The 19,990-nt window shown below is 38.8% G+C and overlaps 2 protein-coding genes across 3 annotated transcripts; one reads left to right on the top strand and one right to left on the bottom strand.

Moving 5' to 3' along the window:
* Positions 1-362: 362 nt before the first annotated feature.
* LOC104899251 (rho GTPase-activating protein 2) lies at positions 363-4,426 on the top strand. 2 transcript variants are annotated; one of them, XM_010686402.4, is made up of 4 exons: positions 363-1,018; positions 2,674-2,794; positions 3,081-3,431; positions 3,653-4,426. In XM_010686402.4, the coding sequence occupies exons 1-4, from the start codon at positions 705-707 to the stop codon at positions 4,169-4,171; spliced, it is 1,305 nt and encodes a 434-aa protein (XP_010684704.1). In that variant the 5' UTR covers positions 363-704; the 3' UTR covers positions 4,172-4,426. The 2 variants fall into 2 exon arrangements, with proteins under 2 accessions (XP_010684704.1, XP_057252318.1); XM_057396335.1 differs by lacking the exon at positions 363-1,018 and adding an exon at positions 1,768-2,144.
* Positions 4,427-5,464: 1,038 nt separating this feature from the next.
* Positions 5,465-5,974, bottom strand: LOC104899272 (uncharacterized). The gene has a single exon (XM_010686436.2). The coding sequence runs from the start codon at positions 5,972-5,974 to the stop codon at positions 5,465-5,467; it is 510 nt and encodes a 169-aa protein (XP_010684738.2).
* Positions 5,975-19,990: the final 14,016 nt, after the last annotated feature.

Genomic DNA, 19,990 nt, shown 5'->3' with positions numbered 1-19,990 from the left:
CTTGAAGAAACATGCAGTGGGAGCGAACAACTTTTATTTAATTTGAAATGATACCTTTACTTTAGTAAACGATTTTGATTGTATTTTGTGGTCTTTTGCCAAGCACAACAGAACTAATGTCGTCCACGACTTAGTTCACTTGCAATCCATGGAGATATGACAACATTTTTGGGATTGTATATTCCTCTTGTCGTTATCTCTGGTGTTCGTTCCGATTTATTGAAGTGAGCCCTTTGGGTGTTTTCTTTCCAAAAAAAAAAAAAAATTAGCAAAGGATTGGCACAACATGAAACTACTAAACCAATGGTCCGTAACCAAGGCCCAAATACAAAGATATAGCATGCAGCTGCAGCGCACCTTTCCTCTCGCAGTCGAGTTCAAACTCCCGAAAAATGATAACGTTACTTCACATAAAACAGAGTCAAGGATAAAGTAGGTCCTCACAAAAATTTGAAAAGCAGATGGCCGTTTGAATCCCACCTCCCTAAAAAAAGCATCCAAAGTTCAAAAAATCTAAACGGACAACACCACCACAGACACAGTCCACATACAAAGTACAAACACAACAAAATAACACAACAAACAAACTTGAAACTTCCCATTTCAAAACTCTAACATTCTCTCTCCTCCTCTACCACATCAAGACACACAAACAAACACACCTCTACACAACCATAGAAAAAAGAGGAGAGAGAGTGAGAGCAATGACTGGGCTTATAATGGTTACAAAAGGCGGTGGATGCGGCGGTGGCGGAACAAAGAGTCCGGCACCAACAACAAAAGACGAGCAAAATCAGCTCTCATTGGTGGCATTACTCGTAGCCGCACTTCGGAAATCGATGATTGCATGCCGTGTAGATCGAAGGGATGATGCGATCTCCACTGTTCATCATATGGAAATTGGTTGGCCTAGTAATGTTCAGCATATTACTCATGTTACTTTTGATCGCTTTCAAGGTTTTCTTGGTTTACCTGTTGAATTTGAAGTTGAAATCCCGCCTAAAGTCCCCAGTGCTAGGTAAAATTAATTGACTTCTAATTTAGGTATTTTTTTTTATTTTTAATTCTTTCATTTGGGTTTCCTTCAGATTGCTTTGAATCTCAGTTTTCATTTTTCTTGGATCTGGGTTTTTCTGTTTTAATTTTTTCCAAGTAAATCTTTACCCTATACTTCCTATTTTATAGCAATATATGTGGTTTCAGGCTTGTCATGTATAACTTGGACAAATAATTATCCTAAATTTACTCATAAGTAATAAAATTTATGTTTTTATAATATTAGTCAAAAAGTTTCGGTATAAAAAAATGTAACAGGAATAAAACGGAGCAATTAATTTTCAAGTTATGCGTTTTTCAGTCCCAATTTAGACCATGAATTTCCTAACAATATTGTGTTAAATAATAATAATAATAATAATAATAATAATAATAATAATAATAATAATAATAATAATAATAATAATAATAATAATAATAATAATAATAATAACAATGCAAAAATTTTCGATTTATACATTTTTGACAGTCCCAATTTTGACCATGAATTTTCCTAAAAATGAAGTAATAAATAATAATAATTATAATAATAATAATAATAATAATAATAATAATAATAATAATAATAATAATAATAATAATAATAATAATAATAATAATAATAATAATGCAAACATTTTCGAAAATGAATCTAGTAACACAATTTATATACTCCATCGATTTTTTTAAATGCAATATTTACCATTTTAGTGAATGTATTAAAATAATCAAATGGTATCGAAAACAAAATAGAGATAATAGTACATGTTTAAAAATTGAGGTTGATGTCGTTGAAAAAGTACAGCCTTTTATCAAGTTAGTCATAAATGTAGAGTAAATTGAGGCTCCAATTTCCAGGTCTTGAGAGTTGTTTGTTAGGGAGCTCTTTTCATTTATGACTTTAATGGATTCTCGGCCCCCCTCTTTAGACAAATATTTTATAAAAAATTTCTAACTTTTTGGTTGTAGACTTGTAGTAGTAGGAGTTGCTTTCAACTTAGGGAATTTGGTATTCTACCATTGGAGAAAAAAGTAAAGAGATAAAAAAATATAAAAAGAGGACGACAAATGAGTGAAAGGAAAGGAACGTGTTCATTGTTCAGTCATGGGTATGCACTATTTTTAGATGCTTGATTTTGTACATTTTTGTTAGACTATATTGAGGGGGTGGATGGAGGGATTGTGGGATGCTGGTGGGGTGGGGTGGGGTGGGGTGGGATGCAGGTGGTGGGGGCTGGGGGTGAAGTGGGGGATGTAGGGGTGGGTGGGTGGGGGGCTGGCTGCAGGTATTGGTAGTGGTGGCTAGGTGGAGGAAGAAGAGAAATAGAGGTGGTCAACACCGAAAAATGGTCTTAGGTTTGTTTTCGAAAAAAATTCTTTATAAGGTTTTTTTACGCAAAACTGAACTTGTAAAATGTTTCTATTGACAAATTTTCCTAAAGAAAAATGTTACCTACATTGATTTGCTATAGTATAACTGATAAACAGATGAAGGCTTACGAATTATGATCGCTCCATTTTGTTTCTGTGTTTTTCTAAAGGTTAACATTTTAGCACTTTATTTGTTTACTAATTGGATGTTAATCCTTGTTCATTGTTTAATATAACGTTGATACTAAGACTGCATCATCTCTGCAGTGTTAGCGTGTTTGGTGTTTCAGCAGAATCAATGCAATGTTCGTACGACGCAAAAGGAAATAGTGTGCCCATTATACTTTTACTAATGCAAGAGAGGCTGTATTCCCAAGAGGGTCTTAAGGTATGGATATCTATCATCATTGCAACTTAGACGTGTAAAAAGAATCCAAACGAATATCCCAATAGCCGAGTTGCTCTTAACCTATGTTACCAGAACTGAGTTCTTGTGGCAGACATGAGTATGTGTACAGAAGGATTTGACACAGCCTATCTTATGAATTGCTTTTTCCGTGCTTTTGATCAAGTTGAAGGGCCGAAGTGCCCATCTGTTTGTCACAAAGCATCCAAAAGTTACATAATTTTTACATTTGTTACATCTAATATGAGGTTTTGTGTTACGTTTGCAGGCAGAAGGAATTTTTCGTATAAACCCAGAAAATGGTCAAGAACAACGAGTTAGAGACCAGTTGAATAGGGGCATAGTGCCTGATGATATAGATGTGCACTGTTTAGCTGGTCTAATTAAAAGCTGGTTTCGGGAGCTCCCTTCTGGAGTGCTAGATGGGCTTTCCCCAGAGCAAGTTCTACAATGCAGTAGTGAAGATGATTATATCGTGCTGGTGAAACAGCTTAAACCAATGGAAACTGCACTTCTCAACTGGGCTATTGATCTTATGGCTGACGTGGTAGAGGATGAGGACTGCAACAAGATGAATGCGAGAAATATTGCTATGGTTTTTGCTCCGAACATGACTCAGGTATATAATTTTGTGCTTACTTCTAGGTCCCTAATATGGCTAGGTGGACCTAAAATATAACCGCCGAAGAACAAGAAACTTCACTTGTTACAAATTTTTATGGACTCATTCAGTACTGTATAATCGGCAAAATTTAGTGAATTATGATGACCGAACTATATACATATTCGCTAAGGTCATTCCTGCTGAACTGAACTATTATATATTTGTAATTGATGCAGATGTCTGATCCACTAACAGCACTAATGCATGCTGTTCAAGTCATGAACTTACTCAAAACCCTCATAATGAGAACTTTAAGGGAACGTGAAGAGGCCATCACTGAGGATAACTATTCACCTATGTCATCTCGTTCCTCCTGCGAGGCCAGTGACGAGGTATATGACAGCGAACAGGAAATGGATACAAGTGGTGAATCAAGAGCGCCTGATTCCTACTATGATGAATCTGCTGATTATAGACAAAATACAGAGTATGAACGTGAAGATAAAAGTGGTTCCTTGAGTGATATAGAGGAATGTTTCTTGAGAAAATTGGGCAAGTACAAGATAGATTATACCTTAAATGATGAGGCAGATGTACTAATTTCCGATAGTAAAATTTGGAGTTACAGATCAAGTAGCGGAAGGGAATTATTCGATAGTAAAAGCGTATCAGAAAGATACGAGAACGTACGAGATGTGGAAATGGACCAACTAGTAGAGTCTACATCTTCAATGCCATTGTTTGTGAATAGTTGACATGAGAGAAGAATCTCTAATTTCCTATGGTAGGTCGAAACATTCGTGTGACATTAATCTGCGTTGTTGTATGTGCATTGTTTTGTTTGTATATTAATTAGAAGTTTAGAAAGTTATGGAATGATAGAACTAATTTGTTTGTGACCATTTACTGGTGAATGTTTGCTGTAATTGAACTTTGAAGTTCAATTCTCACTACAACTGTATTTCGTGTGTTGAAAATAGTATTCCAATGAAAAATAGATATTTGTCAAATTGTTGATGTTGATTTAAGAGTCATTTTAGGTTCCTTTGTTTATATTGGAGTCAGATTGTTCTTTCAGTTTTTGTCAAATTATTCAATGTGGTTTACTTGGTATAATTTTCATAGATTTTACCACTTCTTTATGATAATAACATTAAATACAACTTAGCCTAGTGGTTAAAACTTTAGTATATGTACTTGAGGTCTTGGGATCAAACTCTATAATATGCAATTTCTTAAATTTTCTATTGTACATGGATTACATGAACTAAAACTCTCTAAGAAGAGCGCCACGTGGCATAGTTTCTTGTTTTCGCACGCCTTTTAATATATTTGTATAGATAAAAAAAAGTTGTTCATCCCACTTTCTTTTCCACATAATTCTAACAAATCATTTTCAATTTTGTTTCTTAACCATGAATTATAGTCATGTGGGATCTTGTTAGATTCATCTTAAAATGTATTTTATTAATATGTATTTTCTATAATTTTTACAAATACAAAACTAAAGATATATGTCCTCAAAGTTTTGCATTGGCATACGTAAAAAGTGTAAGAGCGTAGATTAAAATGAAACGGAGGGAGTATATGTTTTTTTTTTTTGACAGTGGGTAAAAGCAAGATAAAACCAACAGGAGGAAACTAACTAGCTTTTTCTAGCTTTGATAGCTAGATTATGAGCTAAGTTGACTTCTTCCCTTTTTACTTTCTTACAACTAACAAAAATAAAGCTATTAGCTAATTTCTGGATGTCTTTGATGATATTGTCTATTTCCTTATTCGTCTCTTTTGGGCTATTAAGAGCACGAATTATCTCCTCATTATCCGTTTTTATGATTAGCTCCGTACATCGCCACTGCATGTCTGATAAAGCTTTCATGATTGCATAAGCTTCCGTTTGTGCTGGAGAGGAAGCAAAAATTTTCCCCGCGAATTCTTCCTTTCGGTCATTATTAATGTTTTTCCAAGCAATAGCCGCTTGCCACTGATTTGTTTTAACGTTCCTCTTCCAAGCCCCGTCGACCACTAGCGTTTGGACATTTATCAACCTATTCTGACCCACTTCCCATTTGACTTCTGTAACCTTTTCCTCTAAAACCCCTCTTCAAATTGAGCTCTTTCTTCTGTCTCTTATTCTGTGCCCTTTCGGAGTTCTCTTTGATTATTTCCATTATCCTTCCAGGATTTGGAGAGCTACCCTTGAAGATGACTTCATTGCGGTGAATCCAGATACCCCAAATGGTAGAGATGAAATCTATTTCTATATCTTCTCCTATATCCTTCTTTTTCTTTTTGAATAAATTGAGGAAGTTTTTAATCCATTCCGAAATCAAAAGATGGGTACCCTGAGTCGCTGAGATACCCATTGAGGAACTCCAAATTCTTTGTGAGATTGTGCAATCTCTGAATAGATGAGTTGCAGTTTCTTCTTGTGTCTTGCATAAGCAGCAGATTGGATTGACTTCTCTGATTTTTCTCTTGACTAAGTTGTCCGCAGTTGGCAAAGCATGGTTGAGGATTTTCCATAGGAATAGTTTCCACTTCGGGAAAATGTCCATTTTTCAGAATTGTTTCCAGAAATTTCAATTGTTACTCTGATCAAGAGTTTGTTCTGTAAAAACCAATAACCTGTCTTTACTGAAAATTGACCTGATTTTGTTAATCTCCATCCAATTCTGTCATTTTCTTCTTCTCTGGGAATATGGGTAGCTAGGATTTCCTTAGCTTTCTTAGCTTGATATAACGTCCAGACTGCGGAGGATTTCCATGTTCTGTCTGTGTTAATCAAATCACCAATCTTTGTGTAGTTTTCTCTGAGAGGATGAGTGGCTGGAAACTTAGGTTTGAAGATTTCACTCGGATGCCATCTATCATTATCGATGCTGGTATTTTTCCATTTCCTAGTCTTTTGTATAGGCCTTCCTTGTAGGAGGTGCAGGCTTTGAAAAGACTACCAAAAGCGAAAGAGCAATTTTTCGGCTCGCTGCCTTCCATTACCATTTCCACCGGGTCTCTCTTATATTTCGCCACATAGATTTGCCAGATGAGTGAATCTTTATTGTTGTGGATTCTCCAGGCTTGATTAAACAGAAGGGCCTTGTTTGTATGTTCAATATTTCTGAGGCTCAGACCTCCAATATTCTTATGATTTTCCAAAAGATCCCTCTTTCTCCAGTATATTGGGGTTTTATCAAAGGAAGAGGCCCACCAGAATTTCAGAAGGATGGACGTGATGTTTTTTGAGATCTTCTTTGGGAGAAGGTAGATTGAAATGATATTCGACGCGATTGTGGCTAAGATGGTGTTTATGAGGATAAGCTTGCCAGTATGAGAAAGGGTGGAGAATTTCCAAGACAGGATTTTGTTTACAATTTTGGTGGAGATACTACTGAACTGGGACGTAGTTCTCCCATCCACTTCCATTGGACAACCCAGATAATCTCCTATCTTGTCTTTTGTTCTTACTCCTAGTGGTTTTCTCATGATTTTCAAGAATTTTCGCGGTGTATTAGGACTGAAGATAACATGTGACTTCTCAAAGTTGATGGATTCACCAGACTTTTCACAGAAGGAAGCAAGAACTTTTTTTATGGCCCAGCAAATTTTAGGATTAGCTTTGAAGAAAAAGAGCGCATCAGCAAAAAAGAGATGCGAGATCCTAGGGGCGGTTTTAGCTATTCTGAGCCCCTCTAATTCTCTTATACGCTGCATTTGAGTGAGATTCCTGGACAAGACTTCCATACATAATATAAAAATGTAAGAGGAGAGGGGATCACTTTGACGTAATCCAGCCCTGGGGACAAAGTAGGAAGAAGGCTCTCCGTTGACTAAGACCGAGTATGAAACAGTTGTTATGCATTGCATAATCCAGTTGACCCACATTTCTGGGAATCTCATCTTTCGCAACATCGCCTCTACAAAGTCCCATCTGATACGATCATATGCTTTACTTAAGTCAACTTTCAGGATTCCAGCAAAGTTGGTCCCTTTTTTCTTTTTCCTCACCCAATTAATGATTTCATGAGAGATGAAACAGTTGTCTGACATCTGTCTTCCCGGGACGAAGGCGTTCTGATATTTGTTGATAATGTCTCCCATAATTGTTTTTAATCAGTTAACCAAGGTCTTTGAGATTATTTTATAAGAGGAGTTGCACAGACTTATTGGCCGAAAGTCATTTGTTTCTTGAGGTCTTTCTTTTTTTGGGATGAGAGTGATAAAAGTTTTATTCTGCTCTCGAAGGATAAAACCTGAGTTGAGGAAAGAGTAAACACTATTGTAGACATCCTTTTCTACTATTTCCCAATTTTTTTGAAAGAAAACTGGAGGCACCCCGTCTGGACCTGGAGATTTTAAAGGTTTGGAGCAGAAGCATGCCTTCTTTATTTCTTCTTTTGTGAAAGGGAGGTTTAGGATATCAAGATGGTGTTGGGTGAGGGTGTTCACTGGAGCGAGAAACGGATCCTCATCAAGAATCAATTCCCTATCGTTTGTTTCTGGTTGATAAAGATTTTTGAAACTCGAAAGGAAAATGTTCTTAATATTTATTTGGTCAGTTGTCCAGTTACCATCTTGATCTTTGATTGCTTTGATAGTATTTCTCACTGAACGACCCTTAACGCTTTTGTAGAAGAAAGACGATGTTGTATCGCCACACTCATCCCAACGAGATTTGGCTCTTTGCTTCCAATAATGAGTTTTCATATCTAAGGAGGCTATCACTTGGTTACGCAAAAGTTGATCTGATTCAGCTTGGTGTGCGTCAGTGATGCCTTTTTGATGATCCGTTAGACTCTTGTTGATGTCCTTCCAGTCAATATTGTTCTTAGCCTTAAAACTAAGGCTCCAGTTTCTTATTCTTCTTAGGGAATTTTGGAGTTTTCTTTGAAGAATAAAAGAGGAAGAACCAATCTGTACTTCGTTCCATTCCTCTTTAATTATGTTTTGCACCTCCTCATGGTTTAAGCTCCAAGCATCTAGTCTGTAGGGCCTCGAAAATTTCCTTTTCTTGGTTTCTTGGAGGTGAAGAATAATGGGACTATGGTCTGAAAGTAAGATGGGGAGGTTCCATGTCTCTGCATCTGTGAAAGAATTTCTCCATTCAGGATTGCTAAATGCTTTGTCAATTCTTTCGTATATGGCTTCTTCGTTTGATCTGTTATTAGTCCATGTGTAACCGACTCCTTGAATGGGGAGGTCCAAGAGTTTGTTATGAAGTTTCCAATTCATAAAAGTTGTTGCTCCTTGGATTTTACTTGAACCTCCTAACTTTTGATCTTTATGTTCTGCTTGGTTAAAGTCCCCAATAAGCAGCCATTTGCCCTTATTTTGATCCATGACCCTTGAGAGGTCATCCCACACTTCCGATCTCAGAGAAAGGTAAGGCGAGCCATAAACAAACGCAGCATAATATTCATTACCAGCCATATCGACTGTTTTACAACAAACAAAGTTCAGAGTTTTATGGAGAATTGAAACTCCTACTTTTCTAGACCAACAGAGGAATAAACCACCTCTGTTGCCTACTGCATCTACCCCCGTACAATCATAGTAACCGAACTTAGAGAAAACAGACTCAAGACTAGACACTGAACTATTTATTTCTGAAATAAAGATGTAATCTAAACTATTAGAACTAGCTGTAGAACTGATAAAACCTAAGATCTGAGGACTAAGGCTTTTGAGTCCTCTACAATTCCAGCTCAAAATAGTCATTTGTGAACCGTAGGCTGTTGGTCAGCCGCACCCTTAGCTTTCTCCAGATTCTTCTTTCTTCCCTTCTTCTTGATGCCTTTGCGAGTAGATGAGTGATAGCTCTCGGATCCTGAGAAATCTGTGTCTGGCTTATCTTCTTCACTTAACCCGAACTTTAAAACTCCTTTCCCTTTAGTTTTCTTCTGCACCTTCAATCTTTTAGCTCACTGACTACCTGATCTTCCTTTGGAGGGAGGTTGAGGTCAAAAAATTTTTGCGCACTCAGAATTTTTGCGTCTTCTTCGTATTTCCTTAGATGTTGAGCTAGGAACCTGGCTGATCTCCATTGCCTTTTTCTTCTTCTGATTATGAGTTTTGCCTGGTTGTGAATTAGAGTTGAGGACGGGGAGAATTCGGAACCTGGGGTCTGAGTATTCAAATCCATGTCTTCAATTTCAAAGTCCCACTCTTCAAGTGGAAATTCTGAATGGGCTGAGGTGAAGGAGTTAATGGAATATCGAGGTGTTAGGTGGAGTTTGGGTAAGAGAGTGGGAGTCTGATGAGGAATGGGACGAGGAGGGACTGATTTCAAGAGTTTTATAGAGTTTTTTAAGTTTTTGTTTGACTGGTCAGCAGAAAGGGAATGAGTTTGATTGACTATTTTACCCAATTCATCCCAGTCAGAAAAGGAGAGGCTAGCAGTCCTTGATTTTCTTTTTTGGGAAGGGGTACGATTTTCTGGGCCCAGGTCCTTAAGATTTCCCACACGTGGGTTTTGGTTTGGCATTTTGTGAAGGGTACTGCTCAAAAATTCGATAGAATTGGGCTGACGAAACTTATTTTTTCGTTGTTCAAGAACATATTTAAATTCAGTAGAAGGGAATCGAATGAATTTTGGCATGGAACCTGCGGCTTATGAGAGGGAGAGTTGGGAGGGTTTATGAGTAACAAAGCTTCTTCTTGAAGTGGAAACGTTTCATTGGGGTTTTCGGCCTCCGAAGCTGTTTCGAAGTAAGGTAGGGAACCAAAAGGTATGAAAAAGTCTGAGTATGGGTCAGAAGGGATGAGGATACGATCATTCTCTGTTATTTTGACATTTGTGAAAAGGGTTGCTAGATTAACTTCCTCATAAGGAGGGAAGAAACCTAGTTGGGGTTGAAGGATGTTTGTTTCCTGAGAAGGAGAGAGGGGAGCAGGATGAACTTTTGAGGTAGAAGCCATTTTTGGTTTACTTTGAGTTCTCTTAGTGAAGTGGCGGTGGAGAGAGAAGATTGAAAGGTGGAGATATAAATAGAGGAAGTGATGGAAGTGTAAGCGAACTGAAGTGCAAGAATTTTCAGAAGGATTTTTTCTATCTGCTAGTAATGTCAATGCAAAAACACTATACATCTTCTGAATAACACTCACAGGAGACTCTTTTGAAAATTTACTATAAGAGTTTACAATACTACCCTTATTATGAGAGGAAGGGGTAGCATTGTCAATTCTCATAAGCGCTAGAATGGAAAAAAATATTGCAATCTTACCTGGGTGAAGTTGTCTCGTTCCTCTATGCAGGTGGTTGGGGGTTCGACTTGCATTTACTTTTTCTGGCTGAAATTTCTTCCTTCCTTGTTTGAGTAAAGGCTCATTACTCTCTTCTTTCTTCTCGTTTGAAGCCAACGTGCTTTTGGGTAGTTGAGATTTTAATGCATGCATTTTCCTTCTTTTATTTTGCTGACTGCTTTCTTGGTCTTCGTTCCTCTTAGTCTTTGTTACTACAGTACGTTGACGGCTGGTGGGGTTCTCCTTGGATGATTTTCTTTTCTTTTTTCTTGAAGATTTGCATGCATGCCCATGGTGTGTTTTTGAACTTGGACTGGTGGATTTAGAACCTGGTTGATCCCAATTCTTTGACTGCCTTCTTTTTTTATGACGACGGGAATTGTGATAGTTATCCTGCCTACGCCTTTTTGATCCACTTGCTTCGTTTGATTTGTTCTGTTGCTGATCCTCTGATCTTGGTTGTTGTTTGTCCAAGTCTCTATATGAGTCTGCTTGTTCTCCTGTGTTTGGATCAGGAGGTCCATCTGGTTCAGTTGAATCACTGGAATCCGAGCTATCTTCGTTGCTTGAATCATCTGGAAGCGTTTGTTCCGAAAAACTATCACCATCCTTGTCTCTTTCCCATGATATTTCAATCAGGTTTACGTGTGATGTTCTATTTCTTTCTACTCTCTTGAGCCCTATCACTTTGTTTGTAAATAGAGGAATGGCATTATGGGCTACAATGGGAGTTCCAACTCCTTGCCCGATATCTTCTAGAACCATTTCGAAGTGACTTTGTGCGATGGCTATTGGGAGTATGCATCTTGGGCGCCTATGTCCGATTCTTCCGCACTTTGTACAGAAGACAAAGACACCTTCATACCTGAAGTCTATCCATTCCCTAGGCCCTTCCTGTCTATTGAAATAGAAACCTGGAACAAGCGGGTTGTTAACTGGTATTATCACTTTTGCACGTAGATAATCTTTAAAGCCCTCAGTTGAGGCTTTATTATCAAAATAGAGAACATGCCCAATTCTCTCCAGAGCTCTTCTTGCTATGTGCATTTTGTTGTATAGCAATGGTAGTCCTTCCACTTTGATCCAAATGGGGGATCTTTGGAACATATGAGAGTGGAAAGAGGTGTGAGGAACACATTTCGTGAACAGGAAGAGTGCTCCTTGATAGTTCGCTGTTCAAAGGTCCATGAGACCTGCCCTATCCCTGGCATCTGAACACAAGAAGAAGAATATTTTACCCACTTTCTTTACCCGGATTTCGTCATGAGTTTCCCAATTCATGGAGACCCAATGGGCTATCCGGCTTTCCGTAAAATTTCTCAGATCTTTTACCTTTCCCAGAACTATGTTATAGAGGATGTAATCTTCCTGCGTTATGTCTTGTTCGAGAGATTCAATTTGTATTCCCATTCTTCTTAAACTTGATGCTTCATGGTTTTCATTTTTGGTTAGGTTAATTAGTTGAGGATTGGTTGTTTCCATTTTGGGAAGTGTTTTTGGATTGTGTTTCTTGTTTTCAAGCGAAATCTTGTAGTGTTTGGATTTGGCAAAGTTTAATTTCGAGAAGGCTAAGTTTTATGTTTTTGGTATGCACTCTCTTTTCTAGAGAGAGATGGTCTCTATTTTTAAGAGAATTCGCATTAATGTATACGAGCAATGTTAAGATCGATGTGTTAGGAGGGAGTATATGTAAAATCCAATACTATTCAGGTTTCCATCTTCTAGCGTTCATCAAAATTTTGTTATATGTACATTTAATTTTTTCTTATGGCCATACAAAAGGCTCCATTTATGTAGATGCATCTATAGGTTTATTTGTGTTCATCCAATATTTCTTTTATATACATAATTGTTGATGTTTTGTCCATCCATTAATATTGTTCTGTACATCCAAGCAGGGCCATTTTGTATTTTTATGGGGTCCTGTTCTATAATGAAAATTGGGCCCTTTCTTTCTGCTAAATGAGAGAAAAGGACCACAATTTTTCAAAAAGGCTAGAGAGAATCAATACTAATTGATAAATTGATTTATTCTTTTATCATTATAAAAAAATATCGATGAAAATACTAAAGTTAAAGATATGAAAAGTTGAATATTTGGTGAACGAGATTGAGGAAGATGATAGGGATAACGTGAATTATGGAGTCCGAAGATGAAGATGTGGAGTGTTTCCCGTTTATAGAAAGTATAATATTTTTCAAATTGGGCCCTTTCAAATAAAACCAAAATTTTCTGGACTGGGCCCTGTGCGGAGGGGGCCGAGGGGCTCTTTGCACACCCGCAACTATGACCCTGCATCTAAAATGTTTTTATCACGTTCACATTGTTTTTTTTATTTTAATTTTGTAGATCCACATTGTTCTTCATCCTCATCCAAAAATTTTTCTTGGCATCGAGTATTTCTTATCCTGGTCATCGAACATCCCTGCTATATACATCCCCTTTAATTATTTTTAGACATAATTCATTTATGTATGTTTCGGCTTATTTTAAGGCAATAATCCAATTAAGAGAAGGTCAAGGCCCAACAAACCATTTAGCCTCCGCAGGCCCACCTTTAGGGTTCCTCCCAGTTGTCAGTGCTTTCCAGCTGGTTCAAATTTGGGGATCCCAGAACACTATAAATACCAACTCCCTCATCAATGAAAACAGGTATTGAATTCTTACCTAACAAATCAGAGCATCTCTCTCTAGACTTTATATCTTTAGCTTGATCATCAACTGACTTGAGCGTCGGAAAGGCGATCCCGGAACCACCTCCGGGGTAGTCTAACCTTACCTTTTGCAGGATTCCGGTGTACGAACAATTGACTCCGGACACTGAAATATGACCTAGTACCCAATCAGCGTATCATAAACGCACTCAATTTCTTAGCAGAAACAGTTTGGCCCCGTCTGTGGGGATAGTACAAGAAGTTACTTCGCCACCACTCAGTAAAATTCATCTCACGTGCCACTCAGCACTAACTCCAGATTCATTGCCAGTTAGTCATGACACCAACTAAAAACACGCGCGGCAAGCAACCCTCCGCTTAAGCTCAAAGGCCTGACAGGGGCCACTCGCCTCCGCAGAACCGGGGATCTGAGCAAGCCCCCTCCCTGGCTCGTCGGTCCCCCACTGTCCAAACCCTGGATCCCCGTCAGGATCCCTCCCGAGAGCAGCTTCAATCGCCTTCTCGACAGATACAACACGTCGACCCTCAGCCACTGCTCGCGGCAGATATCGCCCTCATTACGGCTCAGCTTAAGGAAACTCTGCAGAGAAGCATCATGGATATTGTGGCTGCATTCCAGAAGGGGCAAACTCAATTCAACCGCCCGATCCCGAACCCGCATGAACCAAGAGAGCGTGCCTTGGTACGTTCTCAAAGAGAAGACCATAACCTTCGTTTGCATCGGGATCCGCCTAGTCGGCAGCGATCCGATGCCCCAGAGCCTAGTCGACCGGGAAAAGAAATATCTGGCTGAGGCGAGCATGTCTTACCCCGGGAAAGGTTGGCTCGCTAAGGGTCGGCCCGCTAGCGCGAAGAAACTCATATTTTCAAATCTCCTAAAGACGACCCCAACCGCAAACCCGGAAACGCCAGACATTTTCTTAACCAGAAACGTTGCAATCATATTTACGACAGTCGGGAGTTTTTGGAAAAAAAGCCAACCAGCAAGAAGGCTAGGGCGACTCAGCCCACTCTAAGCCACTTCGGTTGTGCAGTGTCGGGCTCAAGTTCATGATCCCGTTCAACCACGAAATTCTGGACACTCCTACCCCCGGAAAAATCAAGACCCCACTTATCGAGCAATTCGCGGGCCTAACGGACCCAGATGATCATATGGCAGCCTACAAGGCTCAAACGAGTGGCCAGACGACTTGCGAAGCCACCTGGTGTCGTTTCTTTCCCACCACTCTTAAGGGCCTCGCCCTTAATTAGTACCCAGAGCTTCCCGCCGAAATAATTACCGATTTCTCGGTATTGGAAAACCTATCCATCCATCAGTTCGTGGCCGGAAAGAGGCAAAAGAAGACTAGCCTCCATCTCATGGGGGTAAGGTAAGAGAAAAACGAAAGCTTGGCGGACTACATCAAAAGGTCTTATTTCCCTAGGAACACTACAAGAGGGGGGGGGTGAATTGTAGGTGTAGAAATAAACGTAACTTTTTGCGGAAATTAAAACTTAAACGAATAAACAAGCTAAAGGAACACAAGGGATTTTTACGAGGAAAAACTTCTTGGGCCCAACAAGAAGAAACAACCTCGACCACTAGGGATTTTAAACTCAACACTTTCACTAATTAGGCCAAACAACTCTGTTACAACCTAATTCTAACTCGAGCGCCACCTTGAGTTCCTAAACTCAAGTTCCTGAGCCACTGTTCCCTTAACAACAGTTCCTCTCAACTTCACTCGAAGTTTTCTCACACATACAAGCTTCACTCAAAGCCTCTCTCTCTTACAGAACTTCACTCAAAGTTCCCTTACCCCAAAAACCAAAATACAATTGATCGAAATAAGCTTAGTGGAATTAGAGTAAGAAGGCAAAGAACAAATGGCTATTATGAGAGAATGAAGGCACTGACACTTAATAAGTTAAACTCACTTAATTACTTAGTCAGACACAATTTGGAACTTATCTAGACTTCTATATTTATAGTGTTAATCATGAAGAACGTGGGATTAATGTTAGAGTACACGTTTTAGTCCATTTACCCATGATGTTCCTTCCCCTAAGGAACACGTTTTACATCATGTCCCATGATCCCATGAACTATAAATGAACGTGGATAAAATGCAGCCATTACTCCTAATTAATAGGAGTTCCTTGAGCTTATCCGAAAATCAGTTTTTATAAACTCTTTTTATCTTTAAAACTGATTTTTAATCTTTAAGAAAATAATATCTTTGAAATAAAATCTTTCTAACAACCGGATATTTATTTTCTTATTTTCCGAAAAATAAAATCTTTTCCTAAAACAGATTTTCTTTTTAAAACTGATTTTATCATTTGAAATTAGAAATAACTAATTTCCTATAATCTAGGCATGACTTACTCCATTATCATTTTAACCGTTACACTAATACACGCCTAAGTCTAGTTCCTTTATTAATTCAGTTCCTTTAACATATTTGCTAAGTGCCACTTAGTTTGTTCTTACAAAGGAACAAACGCTCATTCTCAAATAGACTGCCACAGTTCCTTACCATTCTTTCTTTGTTCCTTTACATTGAACTAGAAAATAAAACGCCTAGCTTCTATTATTCTTGATCCAATGCTTGCTCCAGTATCAACATAGAAACTTTTTTACTTAGCCTTTGAAATCCTCTCTTGATGACTTCTTCATTGACTTCGTATTCTCCAGTTCCTTGCATTGATACCTTAAACACCATACACTTAAATAATTCATTAGTTCACTACTTAGTTTGTTTCTTTGTTTCTTTGTCATTATCAAAACTAGGGTTCAACAAAAGGTATAATGAAGAATCACTGAAAGTCATGGACTTGGAAGTTGCAGTGGCGTTTGCCGCCCTGAAGTCCGGACTGCAACATGGTCGGCTTAGATGGTCCCTAGCCGAGAGTGTAGTGAAAACCTTCTCGAAAGCCATGACTAAGGCTCAAAGGTTCATCCAGGCAACAGACATTGTCGTCATTCGGACGACGGAAGCAAGAAGAGAAAAGATGATGGGAATCATAAGGATCAGCCAAAAAAAAAAAAAAAATGAGGGGTCGGTCGGACCAATTCAGCGACCATGTGATAAGAGGTTTTTAGTGTGTCGTTAAGGCACCAAAAATCGCTTTTCAAACAATATTTATAAAACCTAACGAGTAATTACTAAGAGAATAGTAAGGGGAAGTCAAGGGTCGATCCACCGGGAAACAGGGATTGGTTAAAGCCTATCAAGTCTAGACTAACTAATTGAAAGGTATTTGGGGGTTTGCAAGAGGTTTGGTAACAATTAAGACTAACTAACAACTAGAACAAGCAAATATCAAAAGTTTAAATATCAAATAAAAGACACTAGAGTTAAGGTTACTAGTATCAATAAGAACAGACGATGATTGTTAATGCGATTGTGAAGCAATGAAGACGATTATACAAGGTTTAGTTTTCTTCTAAAGTACTCGAGTCCTCTCTCGAATGGTCCTCAAGAGTAATCGCTTAATCAATCAACTAAATCCTCTCTCGAATGGTCTTTAGTTAATTGATTAAGAGATTCAATAAGTTCGGAAAACCCCTAATGAAGGATCCTCTTAATTTCTACCCAATATCTTGGCCTAGAAATTAAGTTGATTCTTGGGGATGATAAAAGAGTTCAAAATTCGATTTAAGAACCTTTGAAATCAAAATACCAAAGTATAAATGTGATCAATATCTATCCTAAGGTCTCAAAACACCAAGATCAATGCATAAACTTGTTTAAACATCACAATCACATCAACAACACATTTAAAACCCTAGTTCATACTTTAACCCTAACCCTAGATATGAAACTACTCACTATAAAGCAATTAAACAATAAATCTATGACTAATCTAAGGCTAAACATGATTAAGAAATGATTAAACTAATGGAAATCGCAATTATGAAACTAAGAGAATGAAGATCTAGAATAACCAAAAGCAAGAACAAAGACGGAAAGAATGAATAATAAAAACTAAAACTTTGAATTTAATTGAATGAAAATTACCTTGAACGTATTGGAAATCACAAACTATGATTGACAATTCTCAAATCTCAATCAAACTAAAGTGTTTTCTCTCTAATACAAAACCCTAGAATGTTGTAAAAAACTAGAAAGAAAACGTCAGTCCCAAAACTAAAAGAAAAAAGGTTTATTGAGCTACATTTTTTTTTTCGGAATCGCATGGTGCGGGCGCACCATAAGGAGGTGCGGGCGCATCATGCACAGGTGCGGGTGCACCACATGTCAGGTGCGGGTGCAACTGAGTCTTCTGTCTCAGGGTGGAAATCCTCCGTATACGGTGCGGACACACCAGTGGTTGGTGCGGGTGCACCTGACACAGGTGCGGGTGCACCTGACACAGGTGCGGGTGCACCTTGTGCTTGGTGCGGGCGCACCAAGGTCGTCTGTAATGTGCTTCAGGTTTGGTCGGTGGTGCGGGCGCACCAGTAGCATGTGCGAGCGCACCATCGTGTGCGAGGGACTCCAAGCGCACCTCATGCTCCCTCGCATCCTCTAACTTGTTCCCTTAAGCCATGTCTCGTATTACTCGGCCCCCAAAAGGGTCATACCTGCAATAAAAACACGAGAAAACATGGTGAAAGCATATGTGCTAGAAATTCGATAAAAATAGATCGAAAATCTAGCAAAATGTCACTATGATCAAGTATGATAAAGTGAATGAAGTAGAAGGGAAAAGTGAGGAAAAGGGAAGAAAGAGGGAATAGAGGACCAAACACGAACCAAAGGAAGTCATAAAGTGCGTTAGAAACGCACTTATCAAACTCCCCCAAGCTTAGCGTTTTGCTTGTCCTTAAGTAAACCAAGATGAGAATGAAGGAAAGAAGAAGAAAAAGAGATAAAAGAAAAGGAAACATGCAACAACTAACCTATATGCTCTAAATGCAAGGTTACAAACATGACATGCAAGCTAAATGATTCATAGCAAGATTTAGGAGACCAACCAAACACAAGAGGGAAGATGATTAGGAAGCACAAGAGTGACTCTAAGGTCCAATCCACCGATCAACCGAGTCTTTTTGAAAGAAAGCTTTCCAAGATGATTTCTCACTCTTCTCCACTTCCAAGACCCAAGTTTGACTCCTCCCTGGGATGCTCAACCATAATTGCTCGCCTCTACACATTTTTGATGACCCTCATCATGACTTGCACAAAATCTCGCCGCCACTACTAGATCGAGTCCAATCTAGAAGTCAAAAGGGACTTTGTTAAGGTTGTAACGGGGTAGGTTAGGGGTGTGGATTATATTTAGGAATGTGGTGCAAAAAGGGTAAGTGGAGTACAAACTAGGGGTAAATACTCCCCCAAGCTAGTCCTAACACATTCTCAATTAAAAATCTCACACATAACCTTGAATTTTCACTTGTCTCTTTTTCACTTTTTCATTTTCTCATCAATTTGATCTTTCTTTCTTTCTTTTTCAATAAAATCCAAATCAAACAATAAGACTTTCTTTCTTTTTTTCTTTTGTCTTTCTTTTTCACAAATTTTTTTCAACTTTTGCATTCATACAAGCAATTAACTCATTTCAACCAAGACTTAATATCAAAAAACTCAACTCAACACAAAACTACATGCACTCCACTTTGGGGAAAGTTTGGCCATGACTCATTATGTGGGTTAAGCAAAAATAGGATAGAAAGGCTCAGATGGGTTGAGAAGCGAATATTATGCAGGTATTCAAGCTTTTGGTTTTGTAGCTCCTATTACTAGCAAAAGAAACGCCCTAAATCATTATTCTAGAGGCCCAGTCTTATGAAATCTTGGGGAGCTAAAATGCAAGTCACAAGTTAGGCGATCAATGGTGAGGGTTGTGTGTGAGTCTTACGAGGTTCTTGGCCCTCCTTGGATTCGTCGCACAAGGGGCAAGGCAATCCATTCATCCAACTCGCCTAATTTCAAAGAGACTCTACCAAAAGTTATCGTTTCAAGAGACGCTTAAAGTCACAACAGGGCTTCCAAAATCATCAAGTCTAATTAAGGAAGGTCTTCCAATCAAGTCATGAACACTTTAGCCACAAATCATGCATGCAACCAAGCTATCCTAAATGCAGAAAAAGAAAAAAAAGAATAAAAGAGGAAAATTTTTTGTTTTTTTTTTTTATATATGCAAAGCAAAACAAATCTACCAAAACAAAGCTACAAAAACAAAGCTGTACAGGTGAAAGAGTAGTCAGCAGGGGTGGGGGAAGTCAAAACCAAAAGACAGGAACAATCACCAATGTACCAAAAACCAATGAGACCCCTAATTCTAACCATGATGACCCCAAAACTCCCAAAGATATAGACATACATGCAAGTCCCCAAGCTTAAGCAAAACTCCGCGCTCGGAGTTGCAAAAGGAGGGAGAGGAGGGGGGTCGAAAAGCTCCTAATAGTTCCCACCATTCCCCCATCGGGAGGGGGTAAGGAGGGAAATACCCACCAGAGTACCCTCAGGATAGTAAGACGGTAGTGGGGATAAGGACGGAAAGAAGGCTCCTCAAACGGCCCTTCGAGGGTCGAAAGAAGGAGGATAGTGGGGATGGTTAGGGAAGGGAGCTCATGTCCGGAGTGGACATTGGCGAGGTGAGTGCGCCAAGCCACCCTAGACACATGGTCAGGTCGGTGCGGATACCGGCAAGAGTAGCTACGTAACCGC

This window comes from Beta vulgaris, chromosome 7, assembly GCF_026745355.1.
Source record: "Beta vulgaris subsp. vulgaris cultivar EL10 chromosome 7, EL10.2, whole genome shotgun sequence".
Taxonomy (NCBI): domain Eukaryota; kingdom Viridiplantae; phylum Streptophyta; class Magnoliopsida; order Caryophyllales; family Amaranthaceae; genus Beta; species Beta vulgaris.
This window is presented reverse-complemented; position numbering and strand designations above follow the sequence as displayed.